Below are 20,095 nucleotides of genomic sequence, written 5' to 3'. Positions count from 1 at the left end.
AGCAAGTCTCTTCCCGGATCTGTGTTGGATCATAGCCGATAAGACTGAAAACAAATGACATTTCTATGGCCTTTGATGGGCTCTACATGGGTGACAGTGCCACTGCTGGCTACTATGGCAGTGGAGATCTCTGGTGTAAGGCTGTAGAGGTACAGCTGCAGTACCTGCAGGAAAAGCAAGGACAGGGCTGAGAATGGGTGCTTTGCTCTTGGGCAAAACAGTTATAAGTGGGCAAAGAACTGACTAAGACTTGAGGGTAGATACGGGAGGTCCAGTAAAACCCTAGTGAGAAAAGAAAGTATGTGATCTGTCGTAAGACCCGTCAGCAAACACTTACCCCTTTTGGGAGCGACTTTATACCCGATCAGTATTTTGTATTATGTAGCTGCAATACTGTGTTCAGTTTTGGGCCCCTCACTACAAGAAGGACATTGAAGTGCTGGAGCGCGTCCAGAGAAGGGCAACGAGGCTGGTGAAGGGTCTGGAGAACAAGTCTTATGAGGAGCGGCTGAGGGAACTGGGGTTGTTTAGCCTGGACAAAAGCAGGCTCAGGAGCAACCTCATCGCGCTCTACAACTACCTGGTAGCAAGGTGGGGGTTGGTCTCTTCTCCCAAGTAACAAGCGATAGGATGAAAGGAAATGGCCTCAAGTTGCACCAGGGAAGGTTTAGATTGGATATTAGGAAAAATTTCTTCACCGAAAGGGTTGCCAAGCATTGCAACAGGCTGCCCAGGGAAGTGGCTGAGTCAGTATCCCTGGAAGTATTTAAAAGACGTGTAGATGTGGTGCTCAGGGACATGGTTTAGCGGTGGACTTGGCAGTGTTAGGTTTACAGTTGGACTCAATGATCTTAAAGGTCTTTTCCAACCTAAATGATTCTATGATTCTATGAATATTTTGATCGAGTGCAAGGCATTCAAAAGTCAGGCTTAGTGCTTTGCCAGGCTATGATCTACAGCCCTTCAGCCCACGGTGCTATCACATCTGCCAGTGCAGAGCAGGACCCAGGGACAGCGGGTGGGCCCACAGCTCTACCTCGCTGCTCGCTAAACCACTGTTCGATTTTCTTTCCTGTATCTCCTACAATAAACTGTAAAGCACTGTTGTGAAAGGGGGTTATTAAATAAAAAAAAGCTGGCGATGAACAGCCTCCTCTTAAGCAGGAAACTGTGTGTCATCGAGCTTCTCGCTTATGTCAGGGAAGAGAGGAGTGAAGGAGAGGTGATAATGACAGGGGCTGCCTCCAGGGTGGGAGGCGGAGACAGCACTGGAGGGGCTGGAGAGCTCAGATTGTGGTGAAGGGAGAAAAGGAATACAGTACGGTCAAATGAATACGCTGGAAAAAAACAAAGGTCAAGCAAAAGAAGAATTTATTAGAAGTGAAACAAAGCAGAACCACTGAAACCTTCAGAGCTATAAAAATGAGGAAAGGAGAAAAAGTATGAAAACATTCTCATCAAAATTCCTAAAATAGGCACATGTTAGCACACTCAGAGAGGGGAAAAAAACCCAGGGAGGCTTCGATCTTGTCTGTCTCTTTCTCTAATCTAGCCAGCAGTGTGCCCACGTTCCCATGCAACGTGACTATAATTGTAAGCTGTGATCTATCAAAGCAGGACCTGGAAATTTTCATCTTATTGCTCTGCAAACATAGGGGGAAGGCTGCAAAATTGTTAAAGCATTGACTCTTCTCATCTAACCACATTGTTATTTAGCACCATGATTCTATACATAACGAGAGTGGCTGGGTTTCCAGTGAGTAGGGCTTGATAGTATCACACAATTAGATAAGAAATGTAAGGAACGTGACCAACACCTCACCCAGGTTTACTGTCTCTTGGCGTCTAATGGAAACTGCTTGCAGTTACCTTCTCTTTAAATGATAATCCCACAGGAGGCTCTCTTTCCAATTAACAAAAAGTCTTGAAGTGTAAGAACACATTTAGAGTCCTTTTTTTCAGTTTTGTCACTTATTTGTGCTTAAGAGTCTGTTTCTCAATCTTTCCCCCACATGCTGATAAACTCCATGCTGACAGACTGAAGGGGTTGAACTCAAACGAGCCCTGAAAATCTGTATTTCAGCTTTGGCATTTACTACATTGGCAACGGATGTCTCCCCCTCCCACTTCACCAGAGCACCAGCCTCCTGCTGTAAAGGAGTATAAACCCAGACAAAGATAGGATTGCCCTCAATCTAAGAACACTGAAGTATTTTATAAATGTGGTATTTGACCTTGTTAGTGATGGGAGGTTATTGATACTTAAAGGAGCATCACAGCTAAAGGCATAATGGAGCTTGTTGGGGGCGGTGGGAAATACAGTCTATGGCCCCAGGCTTCAACATAGCCTTGAAAGACAGAGGACAGTTATTAGCTTTGAAGCTCTTATAACTTGCTTCCAAGGAAAACGGAGTCTTGTTTTGCTAGACCGGGACTTTGAAGATAAAAAAAACCCAACCACCCAAAACACAAACCCCAAAACAAATAGCCCCCCTCCCCAAAACAAAAAAACCTACCCACCCAGCTTTAAAGGATCTCTTTCTGAAATATTAAAGTGCCTGTGAACCAAACATTACCAGGCCTACCACGCTCTGGGAAAGAGATACAGAATCTACTGAAAGCTTAGATCAGCCAGGAAAAAATGGTCTGGTGTGTGAAACCACATTTAGGGGTTTCAGTCCCATTTTTATCCAGAAAGCTTTTATTAAAATATTCTGCCTTGAAGATGCGCTTAGTTACTGATCATCTTGCCATTGTCCCCATAGGACAAAGACACATAAGCCTTGAGCACAGGTCAGTTCGGCTGGTGAAATGGCTGTGACAAGCAGAGGGCAGAAGCCCATGCCAGCGTGGAGGAACCATGGGGAGAAGCAAGGACTGAGCAGAAGGTGCTCACAGAGGTCATCGGAGGTAAGTGATTAGCTCAGGAACAGCCAGGAAAGGAAGAGCTATTCTTATGCCCATTCAATATTCAGCAGTATCAGATGAAAAGCCAAGACAGCTGGTGTCCTACGTGATGCTCATTATTGACAAGTTTTACAAGCATATTTTCCGTTTCACCATCCAAGGTTTTAAAGTGAGCATTGAACAGTATCGCATTCGTGACAGATCTCTGCAGAACCCCACTCAGTACCTCTCATCAGTTTGTCTGTAAACTATTGAGAGCAGTTTTCCCCAGAAATTTTCAGGTTACAGTAGTAGCATTTAGACCATGTTGTTACTATGTCACAGTATCACAAATCTTAATGAAGTCAAGATAAATTATATCTACCACCTCTCTTTTACATGTAAAATCTGTACCTTTGTACAGAAAGACATCAGATTGATTACAGTCCCTGTGGATTTTTACTTCTTGCCCCTTTGCTTGATAATTTTTTTCCAGACTCTTTTGTAACCATGGGTCTAAAATTCCTCAGCTCCCATTTTTTAAAACCAGAATCTGAATGTACACTCGTAAATGCAAATTCTCAAAGACAACTCCTAAAATTGCCTAGGGTCTCTAGGTACTCTGGGAGGCGCAGCCATTTTAACATCATCTAACTAATCTAAGCATACCCCTTTCTTTCCCTGTTGCAGCTTGCACTTTGATAGATGGTTGCTAGCATTAGAGCTGACTTTGTTAGTGGGGGCCGATTCTACCAGGGCTGAAACACCTCTGCCTTTTCAGCTGCTGCACCGAGAACTCCTCCCCGTTGAAGGGTGGATCAACTTGCTTCCTCCTTTTATCCTTCCTATGAACATACTCCTCTTTTCTTCTTATTCATACAACACTCATTACTGTTTCTTGTTTGATCGGCTGATCTTTTGATTTTGCCTCTGTATCCTTGTGCTAATAACACTTACCAAACTGACCTAGGTTCCCCTTTTCTTTTTCTGTTTTAACACTGTTGAAGAGTTCATGGTTTAGTTAAGTTGGGCTCTTATTTCACTCCTTATTTTATTCCACTTTGGGGTAGTTTGCAATAATGCCTTTACCGCCACTTCTTTGAGGAATTGCCTTGTTTGCTTTTGACTACTTCCCATGAGCTCTGAGTTTTCACCTCTTACCGCTTCAGTTCCGTTGTAACACTTTTGAAAATTCATGGGATCAATAGTACTTTTACTAAGTGAAATTTGACTCACTGCTTCTGAATGAGAAAAATAGGTTGGGAAACCAGTAAGAGTGAATGATCAGTCGTGAGGGATTTCTCCTCAGCAAGGTGGCTGGTTTACTTCATATAACTTTCCTGTTTCTTGAAAAACCACTCGTGCCATGTAAATGATAGCAGCCTACTGAGGCTCCTCCGAGTCTCTCGGTTCCCTCCTGTGATTCTCTGAGTTGAAATGCAGTTTCCCTAAAGCAGTATTCAGATGCAGTGGTACTAGAAGAAATATGAATATTTGGGAACAGCCTGAGTATGGAACTATAAAAATATGAATCAAAAGATGGAATAACCATCTGCTGGTTGGCTTATTTTTAGTAAAAGGGACAAACAGCTAACTTTTATTTCTAAATGAATTAACATACAATAAATGAACTGAATAAGCTTAAGACAGTATCTTTGAAATAATATTAAAATATTACAGAGAATCCCCACCACACTGATTTCTATTTTAGAAACAAAGATATGATTCTAAAGTGAGTATTTTCTGCCAAACATCAGCAGGTTTCCACAGTGAACTCTTAAACCCTTGAAAAGGAGGGGGAAAAGAAGGAAGAAAAAAAATAATGGAACAGCTAATAAACCTTTCAAGATAGCAACAGCAAAAAATACTGCCTATCATAATACTGTAGCACAAAATACATCTTTTAAAACCAGTTATCAATGAATAATGCACTTATCACTCAGACTGGAGGCGTGTATGAAACTCATACTTGAGTATTCTCCAAAGGAATATGTCTAGACATTTGAAATATAGTTTGTTGGCCTCTCTCATCAGCTGAAGCCTAAGTGTGATGCATCTGTCATCAAACATGGCAGCAAATATTAGCCTGTGTGATTCATTGCTGTTTTTGCTATAATTCAGTTAATGATGACCATATATATTTTAATCATCCCAGTGAATTCAATTTAAGTCATTCATATTACGTCAAGGAACTGCAACAATTATATTGCAAGAAGAGAGAGAAACAGAGATGGCAGAGGAAAGTTTCCAGGCAGCAAATTTTTAATTTCTTGTTCCTTATTCATTATTAATACAAGTAATTTTAGAACAAACCATGGGATGAACTTTTGAGGTGCTCACTTCAGCTTGCTAGGGTTGTGTCCATTTTTAGACATTTTATATTTTTCTGAATAATTAAAAATTAAAAAATACACGGGCTATCCCCTCACATTATTAGCAGTTTACTAAACAAGTAAACTCTCCTTCAGTTGTAAGCCTAAGCCCTTATTTAGGTATTAAATTAAGTCAATGATAAAAAAAGTGGAAAATCAATTGGACAGAATAACTAAATGAATGGCATAGCTGGAAAGCAATTTTTTTTAAAAAAAGCATTTGCAGGTAAAATATAGTTACATTGAGACACCCTGAAGCTGGTCTGCAGATTGGTTATCAACACATAAAAACCACAGAACAACAATCTCTCCATCTGAGAGAGTCAGAAATCTAGGGAGGAAACCTTCATCATAGGCAGAAGAACAAACAGCAAATTATGAATGAGGAAAAAACCCTTAGCATAAATCATATCAGTTGTGAAGTGAATAGAGATAGGAGGACTTTGTCATGCAGACAGTTGGAAAAAATGGAAAAAGCTCTGAACAATAGCAATCCCATGTGGATGGACAGGAGAGCAGGGAAGTGAGTTTAAGAGACACTGGTTTTCAGAAGCATCATTAGGTCTTAGAAGTTGTTTATTGGCTAAAGAGCTCTTGAACAATAACCGGTGACACAAAGGATAGACTGAGAAGTCATTCGTGGCTTTATTTTTCAAAAAAAGCTGAGCCGCATCCACCTTTGCCATATTGCTGTGAAGTTTAGCACCTGAGAAAATCAGATAACTGAGTTCAGCGTTGAATGTGAAAAACAAACCTTCACTGCAATATGCAAAATCACTCATTTCCTATAAAAGCCTTCTTTAAATAGAGGAGAATTAATGTTACAGACAATTGTGTGTGTTGGTTTTTAGTTGACCTTTTTTGCTGCCTTTTGCCCCTTATTCTGATGCTGGTCTCTGCTTTACCAATATTCTCAGTCTCACCTGCCAATTTTTTTTTTTTTTTTTGACTTCTGAAGCTCTCCCTCCTCTCCTCCCAAGCGTAATCCATCCTCTTAATTTCCACAAAGCCACTGTGCTGTCTGCATCCAAGTCTTTCATGTCAGAATCTATTTAAATATAACACCTATGTAAAAAATAATTTACAATAAATAGTTCTACTAAGAGACAGGTGTGATTGTTCCCCAGGAGAAGCCAGTTAAAGCATGAAGGTAACTTAATGTAAGATGTAGCGAGTCCCATTTGCATTAATATAATCCATGTTATACTTCTACATGACTGAAATCAAATCTTTGCAGTTAGAATTTACACCTATGTACTCCAGATGGCCACATAAATTTAATCCTCGTAAATTCTAATCTAAAGCACTGTTAAGAGGGGAATCTGTAGACAGAAACCTGAAAATGTTTAGCATAATTGATATACATTTACTCTGGATGGACATTTGGCCTACTCATTTCTTTGCCCTGCCTTCCTTCTTCCCTCCTCTTCTGGCTCCCAGCCCCTAGGAGCAGTGAAGTTGCATCCAGAGAATGCTGTTACAATAATTACTGATTGCCCCGTCCTCAAAGGAGCAGAGTAATCTGTGTGCAGTGCTCCTACTACACTCAGATCAAGGGAGCTCAGTGCCTTCCCATCAACCGGTTTGCCATTTCAAAGGTTTAAGTAATGAGTGCGCTCATATGAAATCCTAAGGAAGAACACCACACCAAATTTGCAGCAAGTTGGCAGGAGTAATAATAACATATTGTAGCTTGTACTCTTTTAATATTTAGTGGGCATACAACATGTGTGTAATATAGTACAAAATCCGCCATCCTAGCACAAATGACAGAAGAGTGAAAAAAATGTAGAAGTTTTGCAACGGCTACTTTGTCCTGAACTCAAGTACTCCATCGTGGGCTTGACCTATATTGTGCGGCAAATGGAGAGGATTCTGGACATTCTCCAGCAGCTTCAGCTAAATTAAATTTGAACATGAATAATGCCCTGGGGCCCTGCATTCTCTGGGATGCCACAGGCATGGGACTCACAGAGAATCCACCCTTGCTGCAGAACTGTGTTCCAGATTTTAATTAATTGAGTTTCCTCTTTTCCTGTGAAAGCCTCCCACAGTAAAAACACTTCTTAAAAATGTTATGCTGCAGCAGATGAAAATAAATCTAGCTGTTGAATTATCAAAAACTTTCTCTGAAAAAACATAATTTCAAGGACTACAATCACTCATTCCAGACACATGGTTCATGAACTCAAAACCTTCACGTCCAAGTACTGCATGTTCTCATCTTTCCTAACCGCCATATGCTACTAAGTCATTTCATTTTATATGCACCCTCACAGCTCCAGGCTTCATGGGCAGATGGCTCTTTGCCACCTAATCAAATTCGCACATCAAGGGCATCCCAAGTGAGGTCCTTTGTAGAACTGTATCCTCCTTTAGCTCCTCTCCCTTCATTGAACATTTGCACATCAGTACAAACTTGTACTACCAAAAGGTTCATAATTTTCCGATATAAGACACTAATTCTTCAATTAAGCACAACATAGTACAAGCAGTTCTCTCTCATTCAATCTAAAAATACAATCCAGCGCCTTGGAACTTCACAGCATACCCACACAGTCCTTAATATCCCTTTTGGTTCTATTTTGGATCTCTCCTTCTTCCATAGCCACATCTGTTCATTGGGCAGAACGTGTCTACGTTCTGCCACCACATACGCAGCTACAATAATGCATCTTTACTCCTGTAACCAAGTGACAGTTTTTGCTGTACTGCACCAAGCTTGATGCAGTATCTAAATTTGCATGCCTTCTAATTTTCTTTAACTGCATATTGATAAAACTGAGTTTTCATGGATCACCTCATCTTAATGTAGGCTTCTGGTGGTTGCCTTTGATGGACTCATAGTCTCAGAGTTGCATTTGATTCTCTAGAGCATCCTATTAATCAGACAGGAAAGTTCTCATATTAGTAACCGTGGTATTTCTTCAAGCCACTGTGACCTACATTGCCTCACTGGGTTGGTTAGATTTTTCACACACATTTTTATCACATTTTACTGCCACAATTTCTGTAACTCTTTACTTGCTGCGTTACCTATCACATCCATTAAACACTTGTATAAGCACACATCTCGTCTGTTTGAATGCACGGCAGGGTCAGGGTTAGCCTGGCACTTACGAAAGTTTATTTCACAAACCTGTACAATTCTTTAACTTAAAAAATACTGCGTTCTTTTACAGAATCTCCTCAGCTTATCCCTTCTAGGATACTTTTTACAGACACCAGGATAGATACAAGAAACAAGGCCACAATGTTGAGAGTGACTAAACCCTTCACGTTACACCTTTTTCTCTAAAGAAGGAACAGTTTAGTAATTTTTAATATTGCCATCAACAGCTACAGAAAAAACTCACACTGTTAAGACTCGTAAAATAAACAAAGCTGTTTAGTATGAGCATTTTAAGGACACCTAAAACCAGTTTTGTAATCTACACTAAAAAGAAGCAATCAGCTATCCAATACCAGTTATTTTAAGGTAACACATCTAGAAGAATGTTATTTGAAATATTTTTATAGAAGAGCAATGGTGCAATTGTGATGGTATATATTATCATACTGACACTGCAGATGCCAAATAGAATAGAAGGCAGAAACGAAGAGGTCTCTGTACTAGTTACCACTAAACGTTTGTAGTAGCACTTAATAAATCCCATGTTTAAATATCACATTTTACATCTAGCTTTTCTAAGCAGTTCAATACTCCGTGTCTCAGAAGACTACAGCCAAAACAGCATGCACAGCTCACCTTCCCATGCCACAATAAGTCACCTCTGCAGATTAAAAAAGGGTTATCCTAAAGAACACGGTGACCCAGAAGCCAAAGATAAAGTGTTTACAATTTGTTCCAGACATCACCTATTTAGCTACACATAGTTCTTTATATTTACAGCCCCTTCTATTGCTCTGCTGAGAGTAGTAACCTGAATATGCCAAGAACATAGTGGCAGCCTGCTAAACGCGGACTAAAATTACTCCAGTGTCTCATAGCTGCAACAGTTTAACAAGCGCTGCACAGGCACAGTATGAGTAATACCATTCATAATCAGTTAAGCTAATCATCCTTATCCCCCTTCTTCCCCAAGGACAGATAGAAGTCATCTTCTAGTGACTTTTGAGACACTACTCGTTTAGCCATTTCAATAGACAAGAGGTCCCATGACCCAGAAATCATTATTTTGACAATTTTCAAGCTGTTTTGAAAATACAAAAGACAAAATCTAATAACTGGATGTTTGCTGAAAGATCCAAGTTTTTGACATTATTGAAAAAAAATAAAAATCTGTCTGCCTTAATGTCATTTTCTCTATAATCAGAGCCACATTATATATACTCTAAAATTAGCATTCAGCTTGCTAGCCTAAGCTAGGTCCTCAAAGTACTGAAAAAAACCCCAAACCAACACAAAAACCCCACCCACAAACCCCTGTGGTTTTTCTAACAATAACAGGAAGGTGTTCTACAAGGTGGTTTATATTCTCCTCTCTTTTGATAACATGGCTACATAGCCTCATCTGTCTGGCCCAGAGCCATGCAGTCACCAAAGCTGTTTTCTGCTTCCCGAGCTGGTGCTTAAAGATACCAAACTCTGACAAAAGCACCGCTCTGTTCCTCAGGTTTTGAAAACTAATTGCACCCTATTGGCCTGATCTAAATTAGGAGCCTAGTTAACACTCCGCCTAGCTTCTCAGCACTGATCAGACTCAGATGGAAACCTGAAGCCACACTGCTTGGAGGAGGTGAGGTGCACACAAACAGGAACAAATCCCTTGGTGTTCAAAGATCAAAAAGGGACTTGGTTGACAAGTTCAACTCTTTCCAGAACGAGGCAGCTGCATCAGGGGGTGCTGCAGACACTTTTGGATTTAAGCAAGCAGAACAGGTACTCACGCTATCTAACTTAAAGGTTATCTAATGCTAGTGTTCTGAATTTCTCACCTACAGATGCTTCATCATCTTGCCAACAAAGAATAGAAACTTAAAATGATTCAGGAGACAAAACGGCAAAAATCCTACTCCTCCAAAGTCCCTCTAGGTCCTGTTTTAGGCACTAGGTGCTTTCTTCTTTACCCCGACTCTAAGCCAAAACCTATAAGCATTGCTAATCAATAGCAGTTCAGAGATAAGAAAACTGTTAAAGGAAGATGATTTAAGGTAAGGAATTCTAGATGCCAATTCTGCACAGAAGCAGGCTCATTTTTATCTGTTTCTTTTCCAGTGTCACCTGCCTCAAGTGACTTTATGCTTGGAACAAAAGAGCATGGAGGAACACCACTGGGTCAATTGTAACAGTCTGGACTGAGCTACTGCTTCATGCTGACAAAAGCAAATCCTTCAGGGAAAGCAGTGAGGCAGAAGCAGCAGAGTAGAAAGATCTATCAACATGCTTCAGCTACTGGAACTCTTGAAAAAGTACTATATTAGGTCAGAACAAAGGTCAGTTTTGGTTTTATTCTTTCTGACAAGACACCAGTAGCAAATATGAAACAGTAAAGCGTATAAGAATAAAATACTCCTAGACTGTTAATATCTCTGTATACTTTACAGCTAAAGGTAGTCAGTAATTTTAAGATATTTCTGAACGGAAACTGTATTTAAGCTAACATTTTTAAATAACTATCATGCTCCACATGTAAGTCTAATCCTTTTGACCCTATGACCCTGAAAAAAGTCTCATAGCAGTGAGTTCCACTACTACATTACACAGTGTGGTGAAATGAAAGTTTGAAACTTGCTGCCTGATCACTTCATTGAAATCTTAATTCTTACAGGCTATCAAACATTCCCAAATCAAAGTCATGGACAATGTTGAACTGTCGCATTTTAGTTTTCTATCTTTTTTTAAAAACAGCATTGAACACAGTATTGGAGAAGATGACAAACCCTGATTTTAAGTAGTGGCATAATATTTTTGTTTGTTTATTCTGCTCTCCATTTCTTTTTTCTTTTTTTTTTTTTTTTAAACTGCCATTGAGCCCTAACCTAGCATTTGCAGAGAAGCATGCTGGCAGCAAGATTTTCTTCTTTAGCAAAGTTTAGAACTCCTCAGTTGTCATTATTACACACATGATGTACAGTGATTTGCATTTATTAACACTAAGTTACATCTGACACTTCAGCACTTGGCTATTCACTATCAAGAGATCTTTCCGAAATTCAGTAAAGGAAGCTTCAGATTTAACCAGCCTGAATATATAGTGCTTTCAGCAGAAAGTCACAAAGTAAGTCTTAAAAACATTCTTTGGATTACTGAGTCCAAGACCTTCCTATGTATAAAGCCCAATACTTCTCCCCATTCTGTGGCTTGAGTAGTTTGTACAGAAAAGTCTTTCACTTTATTACCTTATTCTTGTTTCTGAATTCTTGTGAAAGTAGCAACAGATCAGACCCCAGAATGACCTTCTGAATGTGACTGCTTTATATTAGCTTAGAGTGTGTGCGTGTCTTTTCTTTGCACCCAGTTATATATTTGAATGTAAATTGGTATTAATTAGTAATATGTAATGGTATATTTGGATTTACATTTTCTGTATTTGGAAGAAAAGCAAGTCCTGATGAGCAACAGGAAGAGCTGAAAATAGAAACAGAGGCCAGCCACGCTTCTTCCAAGTGTGAAAGTGTGAATGTGTTTTATATTGTGCCTCCTAAAAATGAAAAGTTTGACTACACAAAGTGGCCAATATAAAAGGGTTACCACCATCACCATTTGTCTGTGGTTTTGGGAATGATCACTGCTGCAGGGCTTTGTACTCTTCTCCTAATGTGTCTATGAGGCTTTTTAGGAGAAGGTGACTAGAACCCTACAGAGATTTAAGGATAGAGACTCTATTTAAAAGATCTGAACAGCTTTAGGTGCAAAATAGGCACCAACACACTTTGCTTAGAGACCATGACAGTTGCAACTACACATGAAAGCTGATTTTTAAGCACATCGGAAACTCTGTGCCCTCTGGATTTTCCCAGCAGGTTCAGATGCCTGAAGATAGGACAGTGATCCATGTTAGATACAAGTATATTTAAAAACCTGTGCATAACCATAATTACCACGTTAGGCACCCAAACTGCAGTTAGGAGAAACAGCGCAGTATAAGCCCTTATCACAGCACGAGATTTTCAGTATCAAATTAGAGCATATTAAAACATATGCACATTCCCATTTTTAAAACATACGGCCATTCTCAATTTTAATGCAAGAGCAACAGAACTATCACTCTTAAAAAAATATTAAGTATGAAGATTTCAAGACTGAACTAATCACCACATAACTTTTAACTTGCATCTCCTATGAAGCCTATACTGTATATAGGCTAGATAATACTACAAAATGTACAGCAAGTTACTAAAACCGAGCATAAGACAGAAGATCAACATCTTAATACCCTTTTAGAAAACAGACGGATGTATTGTTTAGTCTAAAATGATTTCACAGACCAAGCTTATGTCACTTATAAATTTATTATATTACTGCATGAAGAGTTAAAAGACTAGTACAATGCTTAAGGCTGAAATTCAACCCTATGCAGAGGAACTAGTTCAAGATTCATATACTGCTAAAGTACTACTAAAGCACTGCTTCCAAACAGGCAATAAACAGGCCAATACATAAAGCATCAGTGGTGCTAATAGTGATCCTAAAAGGAACTCCGCTTAGGAAAAAAATCTTAGGAAATTCTCTTATGAAAGATTTCACTGCCAGGGTTTATGTCTAGATACTAACTGCAAGAAGCATTCTGCCAGATATTTTTCTGGATTTAAGTGTAGAAACACATAGTTTTCTTGAGAAGCTGCCTTGAGGGGTGAAGTTGAGAGAGAGAGAGAGAGAGAAAGAGAGAGAGAGAGAGAGAGAGAGAGAGAGAGAGATATAAAAAAAACAGGAGGTTTGAGGGGCAGGGTAGAACTACAACATGATTTTCAGTAAGTGTCTTCAACACCAAAACAAACCTGTGTTACTGATAACTTTGTAGCACTTTACAAAATGTACACTATATATATTATATATGCATATAAACCAGTATTATTTCAATCACTAAGTTCTTCCTCATCACTGAAATAAGCACTTTTCTTAATCCGTGGACGTTTTGAATCATCTGAAATTGAAGGTTCCCCTGCAGTCTGAGTCCATCTTTGTTGCTCTTCCTCAATTTTGGCTTGCTACAATGAAAAAAGGAAAAGTATTAGCTAGGATTAAGAAAAATTAAGATGCATTACAAATAATAATACTAATTATTAATATGCATTGAATTATTTAATAAGTTAAAGAATTCAAAGGGTTTATCTCCATTTCCAGACAAACTATGCAATAAATGCACTAGAAAACATTTCTGAAAGTAGTTCTCACATGAAAACAGTAAGTCTTCTGCACCAATGCAGGCCACATGGAGTACCCCCTATTTTCAGAGAGGAACTTTGCACATGGCAAACTTACAGAACTATAGAGCAGCTTAGATCTGAAGCAAAGAATGCATCGCGTTTTAAATTGACATTATTGAATCAGCTTTGTTCCACTAACAAGTCCTCTATCTGTTGTTTTTTGCAGTCATTCATTCAGGAAATTAATGTCCTCAGGGATGTAAAGGTTATTCAGCTAAAGGTTTCAATAGATGCTTCCTATTTTTACTGGGAAACATGCTATCCCAGTTAAAATCTTTGGATGGTGAGAGAAATGGGAATGTTTCCTCGCTTGTTTACATCGATAGGCTTTATTTCCAACTGTGGAGTTCTCTGGGGTGTGTGGGGGGGATAATTGTGCATGTTTGCATAATTTTTTTGGACTACATCATGTAAAAGTTTTGCAGTCATTACAGTCATATTCAGGACAAAGTTATCTCAGGAACTCTGAGGCTTTTTTTGGGGGGGATAGGGGCACACAGGGGACAGCTGAGGACTAGGGAGCAATGAAATTTAAACTTGCTCTGTGCAGTGAAGCAAAAGCATGTAAAGAAGTATTAAAGACGATAGATAGTCTGACAGCTGTATTACTATCTACAGAACAAAAAAATGCATTAAATATGTTTTCAGAGAAGAGGTCTATTAGAGACCGCAATGGACTGTATTAGGCAAAGGAAGTGCTCCAGAAATAGATGTTGTTCAGGGATATTCTAGTGAGGGCAGAGGATGTACCTGGTCATTTATACATGACTGTTTTTCTGGCTGCTCAGTTAACAGAGTGAAGAGGGATTTGTGGACCAGAAACCTAATAGAGCATCACAGCAGAAATGACAGCAGCAAAGGAGCTTGAAGGAAAGAAAGAATTGCAATGCACAAACACAGCAATAGTGAAACAGTTAAAAAAAGGAAAAAAAAGAAAGAAAAGAAAGAAAAAGAAAAAGATGACTGAACATGCCTGCAATATGAAAAAACCAACTATAGTCACCAACTACTGTCAGGAAAGAGGGCCCTGAGTGCTACAGAGCAGACAGACTTATGGGTGTATCTCAGGGCTTTTGAAAAGCAACTAAAAAAATGAAGTAGAGTTGCACTTAAATAATAATAAATACGCAATGCTTCAATTTTGTACCTGAAAAGCTATGGCTTGGCTGAGGCTATCTAGAGCAGGGTCTTCTCCTTCCTCTTCGCTTTCTTCTTCCTCCTCACTTCATTGTGCAGAGACAGAAAAATACATAGATCTTTATTTCAAGTGTTCAGTATGAAAAAGCTGCCTAAAAGAAGTATTAACATGTAAATAAATACACATACATTTCTTCCGGCTCAACTATTTTCTTTCTCTTCTTCTTTTCTTTTTTTTTTGGTGGCTCCCGCTCTCCTAGCATATTTTTAGGACAAGCATAACTTAAGTGTCCTGCTTCCTTGGAGAAAAAGAAATACTGCTTAACAGAAACCATTACAAACAACTGTATGTTGAAACATATCACGAGGAAAGCTGATGTAAGACAGTTCACCGGGAAAAAAATGGAAGCAATTAGTAAGATAAATGGAATGCTGAATTAGCACACAGAAGACAAACTCTCCTCTATAAGCTTGCCATGGAAACGAAGAGATTGGTGGCGATATGCATGTTTAACTGCAAATTGAGAACAAGCTATGAGTAAAGTAGATTTTCTTTGGCTGCTGCAATAGCTGAATACACTACAGCACAGTTTATGTTCAAGACAAGGTATAAACCTCATCATTAACAGTTTAAGAAATAGGAGTGAGTCAACATTTTTGCTCTCAAAAGTGTTATGAATATAAATCAAGTTTGTATTTCATGTTAAATATTATCCAAATTTCAATCTCCTATGTTATTATATTAAGGAAAAGCGAGGAATTGCCTAAAATTTAAAACACACTTATTCTGTGTAAAACCAGTTCTTTCCAATATTTATTTTATCGTCAACTATATCATGAACTTCCAAAGATACAGCAAAAGCAGGTATTCTGAAGCAAAGATTAGGAGGTTTCCCTTCTCAGACAGCTTTATACTGAATCTCATCTTTGTCTGCTCATCAGCATGTTAAGCAGCGATTATAAGCACACATTTTCCTCCACCCCCAAAATCCCAAATAAAAGACAAAAGGGATATTATAATTCTTGAAAATGGTACAACTGCTATGCAAGTTGATAGTATCAACAGAAAAAATTATTTTAACACCACGGGCAGGATCAGCAATAGCCAAACTAAAGAAGAAAGCTGGAATATAGTAGTTCATTTTTGGTTTTACTCACCCCACATTCGTAACACTTAGACTTATCAAAGTAGTTACGCCTGCGAATGAATTCTGCTGCTCTTCCATTATCAATGGCAATACTTGCTTTTATTACTCTTCCAAACAACTACAGCAAATTGGAAAAACAGGTAAATATTTTGGGGCTGTAAACCCAACCCTCCTACCAAAACAACTTGCCACAGTTTACCTGTTTGTTATTAAGTGCCCGAGAACAGTTTTGTGCAGATTCTTTATCCAAAAACAAAATAAAGGCAACTCCTTTGCTCTTCCTGGTGTCTTTGTCTTTCATAATAGTAACTCTGAAAACATATAACCACATTATTGATACACTAAAATATCTCTTGAGAGATATTTTTCCTTAAAGATGTCAATGGGATCTTAGCTTTGTAATACAGCAAAAAGGAAATAAAGTATATTTAACAATAGAAAGGCTTATTAAACAGAAATTCAAAGGAACAGCTAACCAGGCCATATGCTTACAGGTAGAGCAGAGATGATTTTAAAAAGTACGGGGAGTCTTTCTGGGTCCAGTATAATTCTTTATTCCCTTGGATGACTTGAAGAACAGAGAACATATGCTTTAGATTTGCAGACAACCTAACTGGAAGGAGCTACACATATTGGAAGTAAAATTAAAATTCAGGAGTAATCTTAACGACTGCTATCATTGCTGAAAAACACAGTGTATTGAACTGCATCCAAACTGAGAATTTTATGTTTCTGTAGGACTAACCAGCTAAACAGGTTCATGATAGGAAATGATAAGTATATGCAGTATTGTTCTACAAATATCTCCAACTGGAATCCAAGCAAGTCATGGACGCATGTGTTATTTTACATGACATAAAAATTTAATCTTCAGTCTAACATTGGAATCAACAGCTCCAGTAGCACATTGAGAAATTCAAGAAAGATTTAGACCCAGTAAAAACAACAAAGAAAGAGAATGACAAGAGGTGAAGGGGGAGAGGGGGACACACCCACACAACCTCAATTCTGTCAATCTTAAGGTCAATTGTATTTAGCCCTAAAAAAAAAAAAAACCCAACAGTGGGAAACAGGATGCTAGCCTGCATGTACATAAAAATAAAAGTACATGTTAAAAAGTGGGGAATAAACTCCTCCCTGTCTCCACCATGGGCAGAAAAAGGTTCAGCCATAAGGCAAACCAAAATTGTAAAAAGTAATAGGACCTTTTTCCAAAAAAAACCCCCAAACAAACCCCGCTTCAATGCAGAAGGCCTACCAGAGAACCTGTGTAAGTAACAGATGACCTACATAGTAAAAAATGTATGAAATAAAAGCTCAGTAAAGAAAGCTCAATTTTCCCCCAAATGCATGCACAGAAAGATAGAGCTTAGAACTGTTTTTCTACCAAAACCTCTTGGACAAAGATGTGTCCAATTGAATGCACTGAGTTGAAGTGACAATAAAACTGACTTTAGAACAATTCTATTAATTCTTTTGCCAAGTTACTCCTCCAAGAGTTCCAACGGAACCATAATAATGACTGTCAGGCTTCTAATTGGGATATTGAATGTACCAGATAATAACACAAGCATAGAAAGAAACGTGTGACAAATCTTCAAAGAGTCAGCAACTTCTCATAGCCCTAGAAAGTCTGATTTCTCACTGACAAACTGAGCTCAATTCATAATAGTCAGGATATATTGGGGTGAGAAATGCTGTATGGAAGAAAAGTCAGCATGATTTTGCTGTGTCAAGACACACTTCCAAAAAAAGGTCTATTAAACTTATTTAGTTAAGTTAAAGCTGACCTAGATGACATCGCAAAGCTTTCTGCAAAGTGTTTTACAGTCCCTGAACAAAGACTCTATGCAAATCAAGCTGATATTTGAAAAGATTTTTGTTGGGAATTAATAACTAGTCACAAACAGGAAACCTGATCCTTGTTAGCCTTAGTTTCACAGCAAAATGGGAATACCAGTAGAATCCCACAGTATCTGCACTGTTTATAGTCAGGTCAGCTTGCAAAGGGATGAACACGAAACAATTTTTGCTAAATTAAAAAAAAAACCATGGTAGTATTTTACACATGGTATTCTGTGACTCTTTGCATTTGATTTAACTTCTGGCAGCAACTAGACAAAATGTCAGGAAAAATTAGGTATCAGTAAGTGAATTTTTTGCAAAACAATATATAGGTGAGGGAAAACAGCAACTGCACAGATAGAATTGCAAGTTCTAAATTAGCTACTTTCACACAGGATGCAGCACAGGACTTCTTCTGCATAGGCATCTGAAAACACCATTTCTGTTGTCTATGACAGTTAAAAAAAAGCAAATAAAACACTAGAAACTATTAATAAAGGAAAAAAATAAAAGACAGAATGCTGCTACAACCACCTTTAAAATAAGCAATACATCATACAGCCAATACTTCATACAATTCTCATCCTCCTACCGAACAAGTTCAAAAGCCAAGACAGTAGGAGACCCCTATCCTCAAACACACAGAGTATAGGTACATGACCAAATGATAGCAGGGAGGTCAGAAGTGTCAAATTTATGGAGAACAGGCCTCTCAATGGATATTAAACACCAGCGTTACTACAACCTTTGCTCAGGATTTTTCTAAATTGGTAGTTCAGCAATCAAGTAAAACAGGTCATACACCCCACCCTGGAAACAATAAAGACTAACTGCCCAGTTGTTTTGGTCACTGGATGTCTGCCAGAGCCCTACATAAGGGTTTTCCTCTCGGTCAATTTAAAAAATACATTTTACTAAAGTTGCAGTTTGGCTTTTCCTGCCATTTGTCACCTGAAACACAGTCCTGAGACTTCAAAAACTTTGAATTTAGCTCTGTATCTCACAGATTATTACAGCAGCTACTAGAAGTTAGAGTAGATATTTGCTGGTGTAGAGTTGAAAACTGAAGTCTTGATTCTTGTTATTCTGACCAGTTGAAAAATAAAGAAACAAAACAAAGCAGCAAGTTCTGTACTATGGCATTTATTTCTATCATTTGAACATAGAGGCAGGTACTCACAAGTACTGTTCATGAACACCCCACATATTAAAAGCCGTTACTATGGAGCCTTACATCTAATCTTAAGTATAATACTAAGCAGTCACAATAACAAGTCCCTCTAGAACCACAAATAGACGAATTGTGTATTGCAATTCTGGGAACTGTTTGCGGGAATTGTGACATCTAGTTCACATAAGTAGAAGCTCCCACTTTTACACTTATCCACTTGTGTCTCAGGTGGTGTTCGGGGGAAGGGGAGCTTACTAGAATAATATTGTTTCAACTATTTCAGAGAAAAGACCATTGGTATATAACAACATTCTACTTGCTTTTAAGAAGTGGTTAGCAAAACCTGTCCCCAACACAAATATTCTTACATCATGCGTGTAAGAGCAAGAACTTCCAGTTGTTAATTAAATTTATACTTTATTAAAAATGAACAGGACTTCAATACAGTTCCACATTCATACTTAAATTATAAAAAGCACACGACTTCCAAGTGAAGCAAAGACATCAAATATTTAAAATGAAAGCTACAAAAATAGCAGGCCTTATCAGGTCACTTACTTGACAACTTTCCCATACTTTGAAAATATCTGAAATATAAAACAAAATAAAAATATTTAACAATAGACAATTGCATTTCATTAGTAATAAATTTATCACGATAAACTTTTCTGAGTAAGAGATATATATCAGTATTGTATTTACACTCAAAATCGTTGTCAACAATTTAATCTGCACAATGCAGCTCTTAAAAACTTACCCTGTATAGATCGTTGTTTGTCAAAGCAAAGGGTAAATTGGACACATACACCGTGCTTTTGCTTGGTGCCAACCCACCACTCATTTTTCTGGTGAAAGGAGAAAGAGAGAAGAGTTAAATTGTATTCAACAGAGCAATCAACTGTAAAACAGTTGCAAGACACTTAAAAAGTTGTTTTTCAAACCTAGCCCAGATGGTCATGATAAAGTTGTGGGAAAGCACAGCTTTCATTTCCCTTTCATCATTTCACATTAAATTAGTGTATGCCTTCATGTGCTACAGAAGACACACATTCCTTCCCCCTCCCCTGGATCCAAAGCGTATTTTTGCTGTATGCGAGTCAATTTATAAGTCATGAAAAAACAGACAAGTTAGTGTACTTAAAATAAGCCTCTGCTGATTTGTGCAG

General features: G+C 38.3%; 1 protein-coding gene across 1 annotated transcript; it reads right to left on the bottom strand.

The window, feature by feature from the left end:
• Positions 1-13,277: 13,277 nt before the first annotated feature.
• On the bottom strand, positions 13,278-19,771 carry ZCRB1 (zinc finger CCHC-type and RNA binding motif 1). The gene is made up of 7 exons (XM_009573261.1): positions 19,687-19,771; positions 19,488-19,516; positions 16,113-16,224; positions 15,924-16,031; positions 14,955-15,064; positions 14,776-14,851; positions 13,278-13,409 (listed from the first exon to the last, which is right to left on the bottom strand). The coding sequence occupies exons 1-7, from the start codon at positions 19,768-19,770 to the stop codon at positions 13,278-13,280; spliced, it is 651 nt and encodes a 216-aa protein (XP_009571556.1). The 5' UTR covers position 19,771.
• Between the last annotated feature and the right edge of the window lie 324 nt (positions 19,772-20,095).

The sequence above is a fragment of the Fulmarus glacialis genome, unplaced genomic scaffold (genome assembly GCF_000690835.1).
Source record: "Fulmarus glacialis isolate BGI_N327 unplaced genomic scaffold, ASM69083v1 scaffold182, whole genome shotgun sequence".
In the NCBI taxonomy this organism is placed as follows: Eukaryota; Metazoa; Chordata; class Aves; order Procellariiformes; family Procellariidae; genus Fulmarus; species Fulmarus glacialis.
The sequence above is the reverse complement of the archived record's forward strand: the minus strand, read 5'-3'. Positions and strand labels throughout refer to the sequence as shown.

Excerpts from the sequence above, each read along its gene's own strand:
- ZCRB1 (XM_009573261.1), bottom strand. The coding sequence starts at position 19,770 with ATGAGTGGTGGGTTGGCACCAAGCAAAAGCACGGTGTATGTGTCCAAT. Across the intron at positions 16,032-16,112 it reads GGGCACTTAATAACAAACAG|TTGTTTGGAAGAGTAATAAA; the intron begins GTAAACTGTGGC and ends AATTTGCTGTAG. Across the intron at positions 14,852-14,954 it reads ATAGTTGAGCCGGAAGAAAT|TGAGGAGGAAGAAGAAAGCG; the intron begins GTATGTGTATTT and ends TGCACAATGAAG.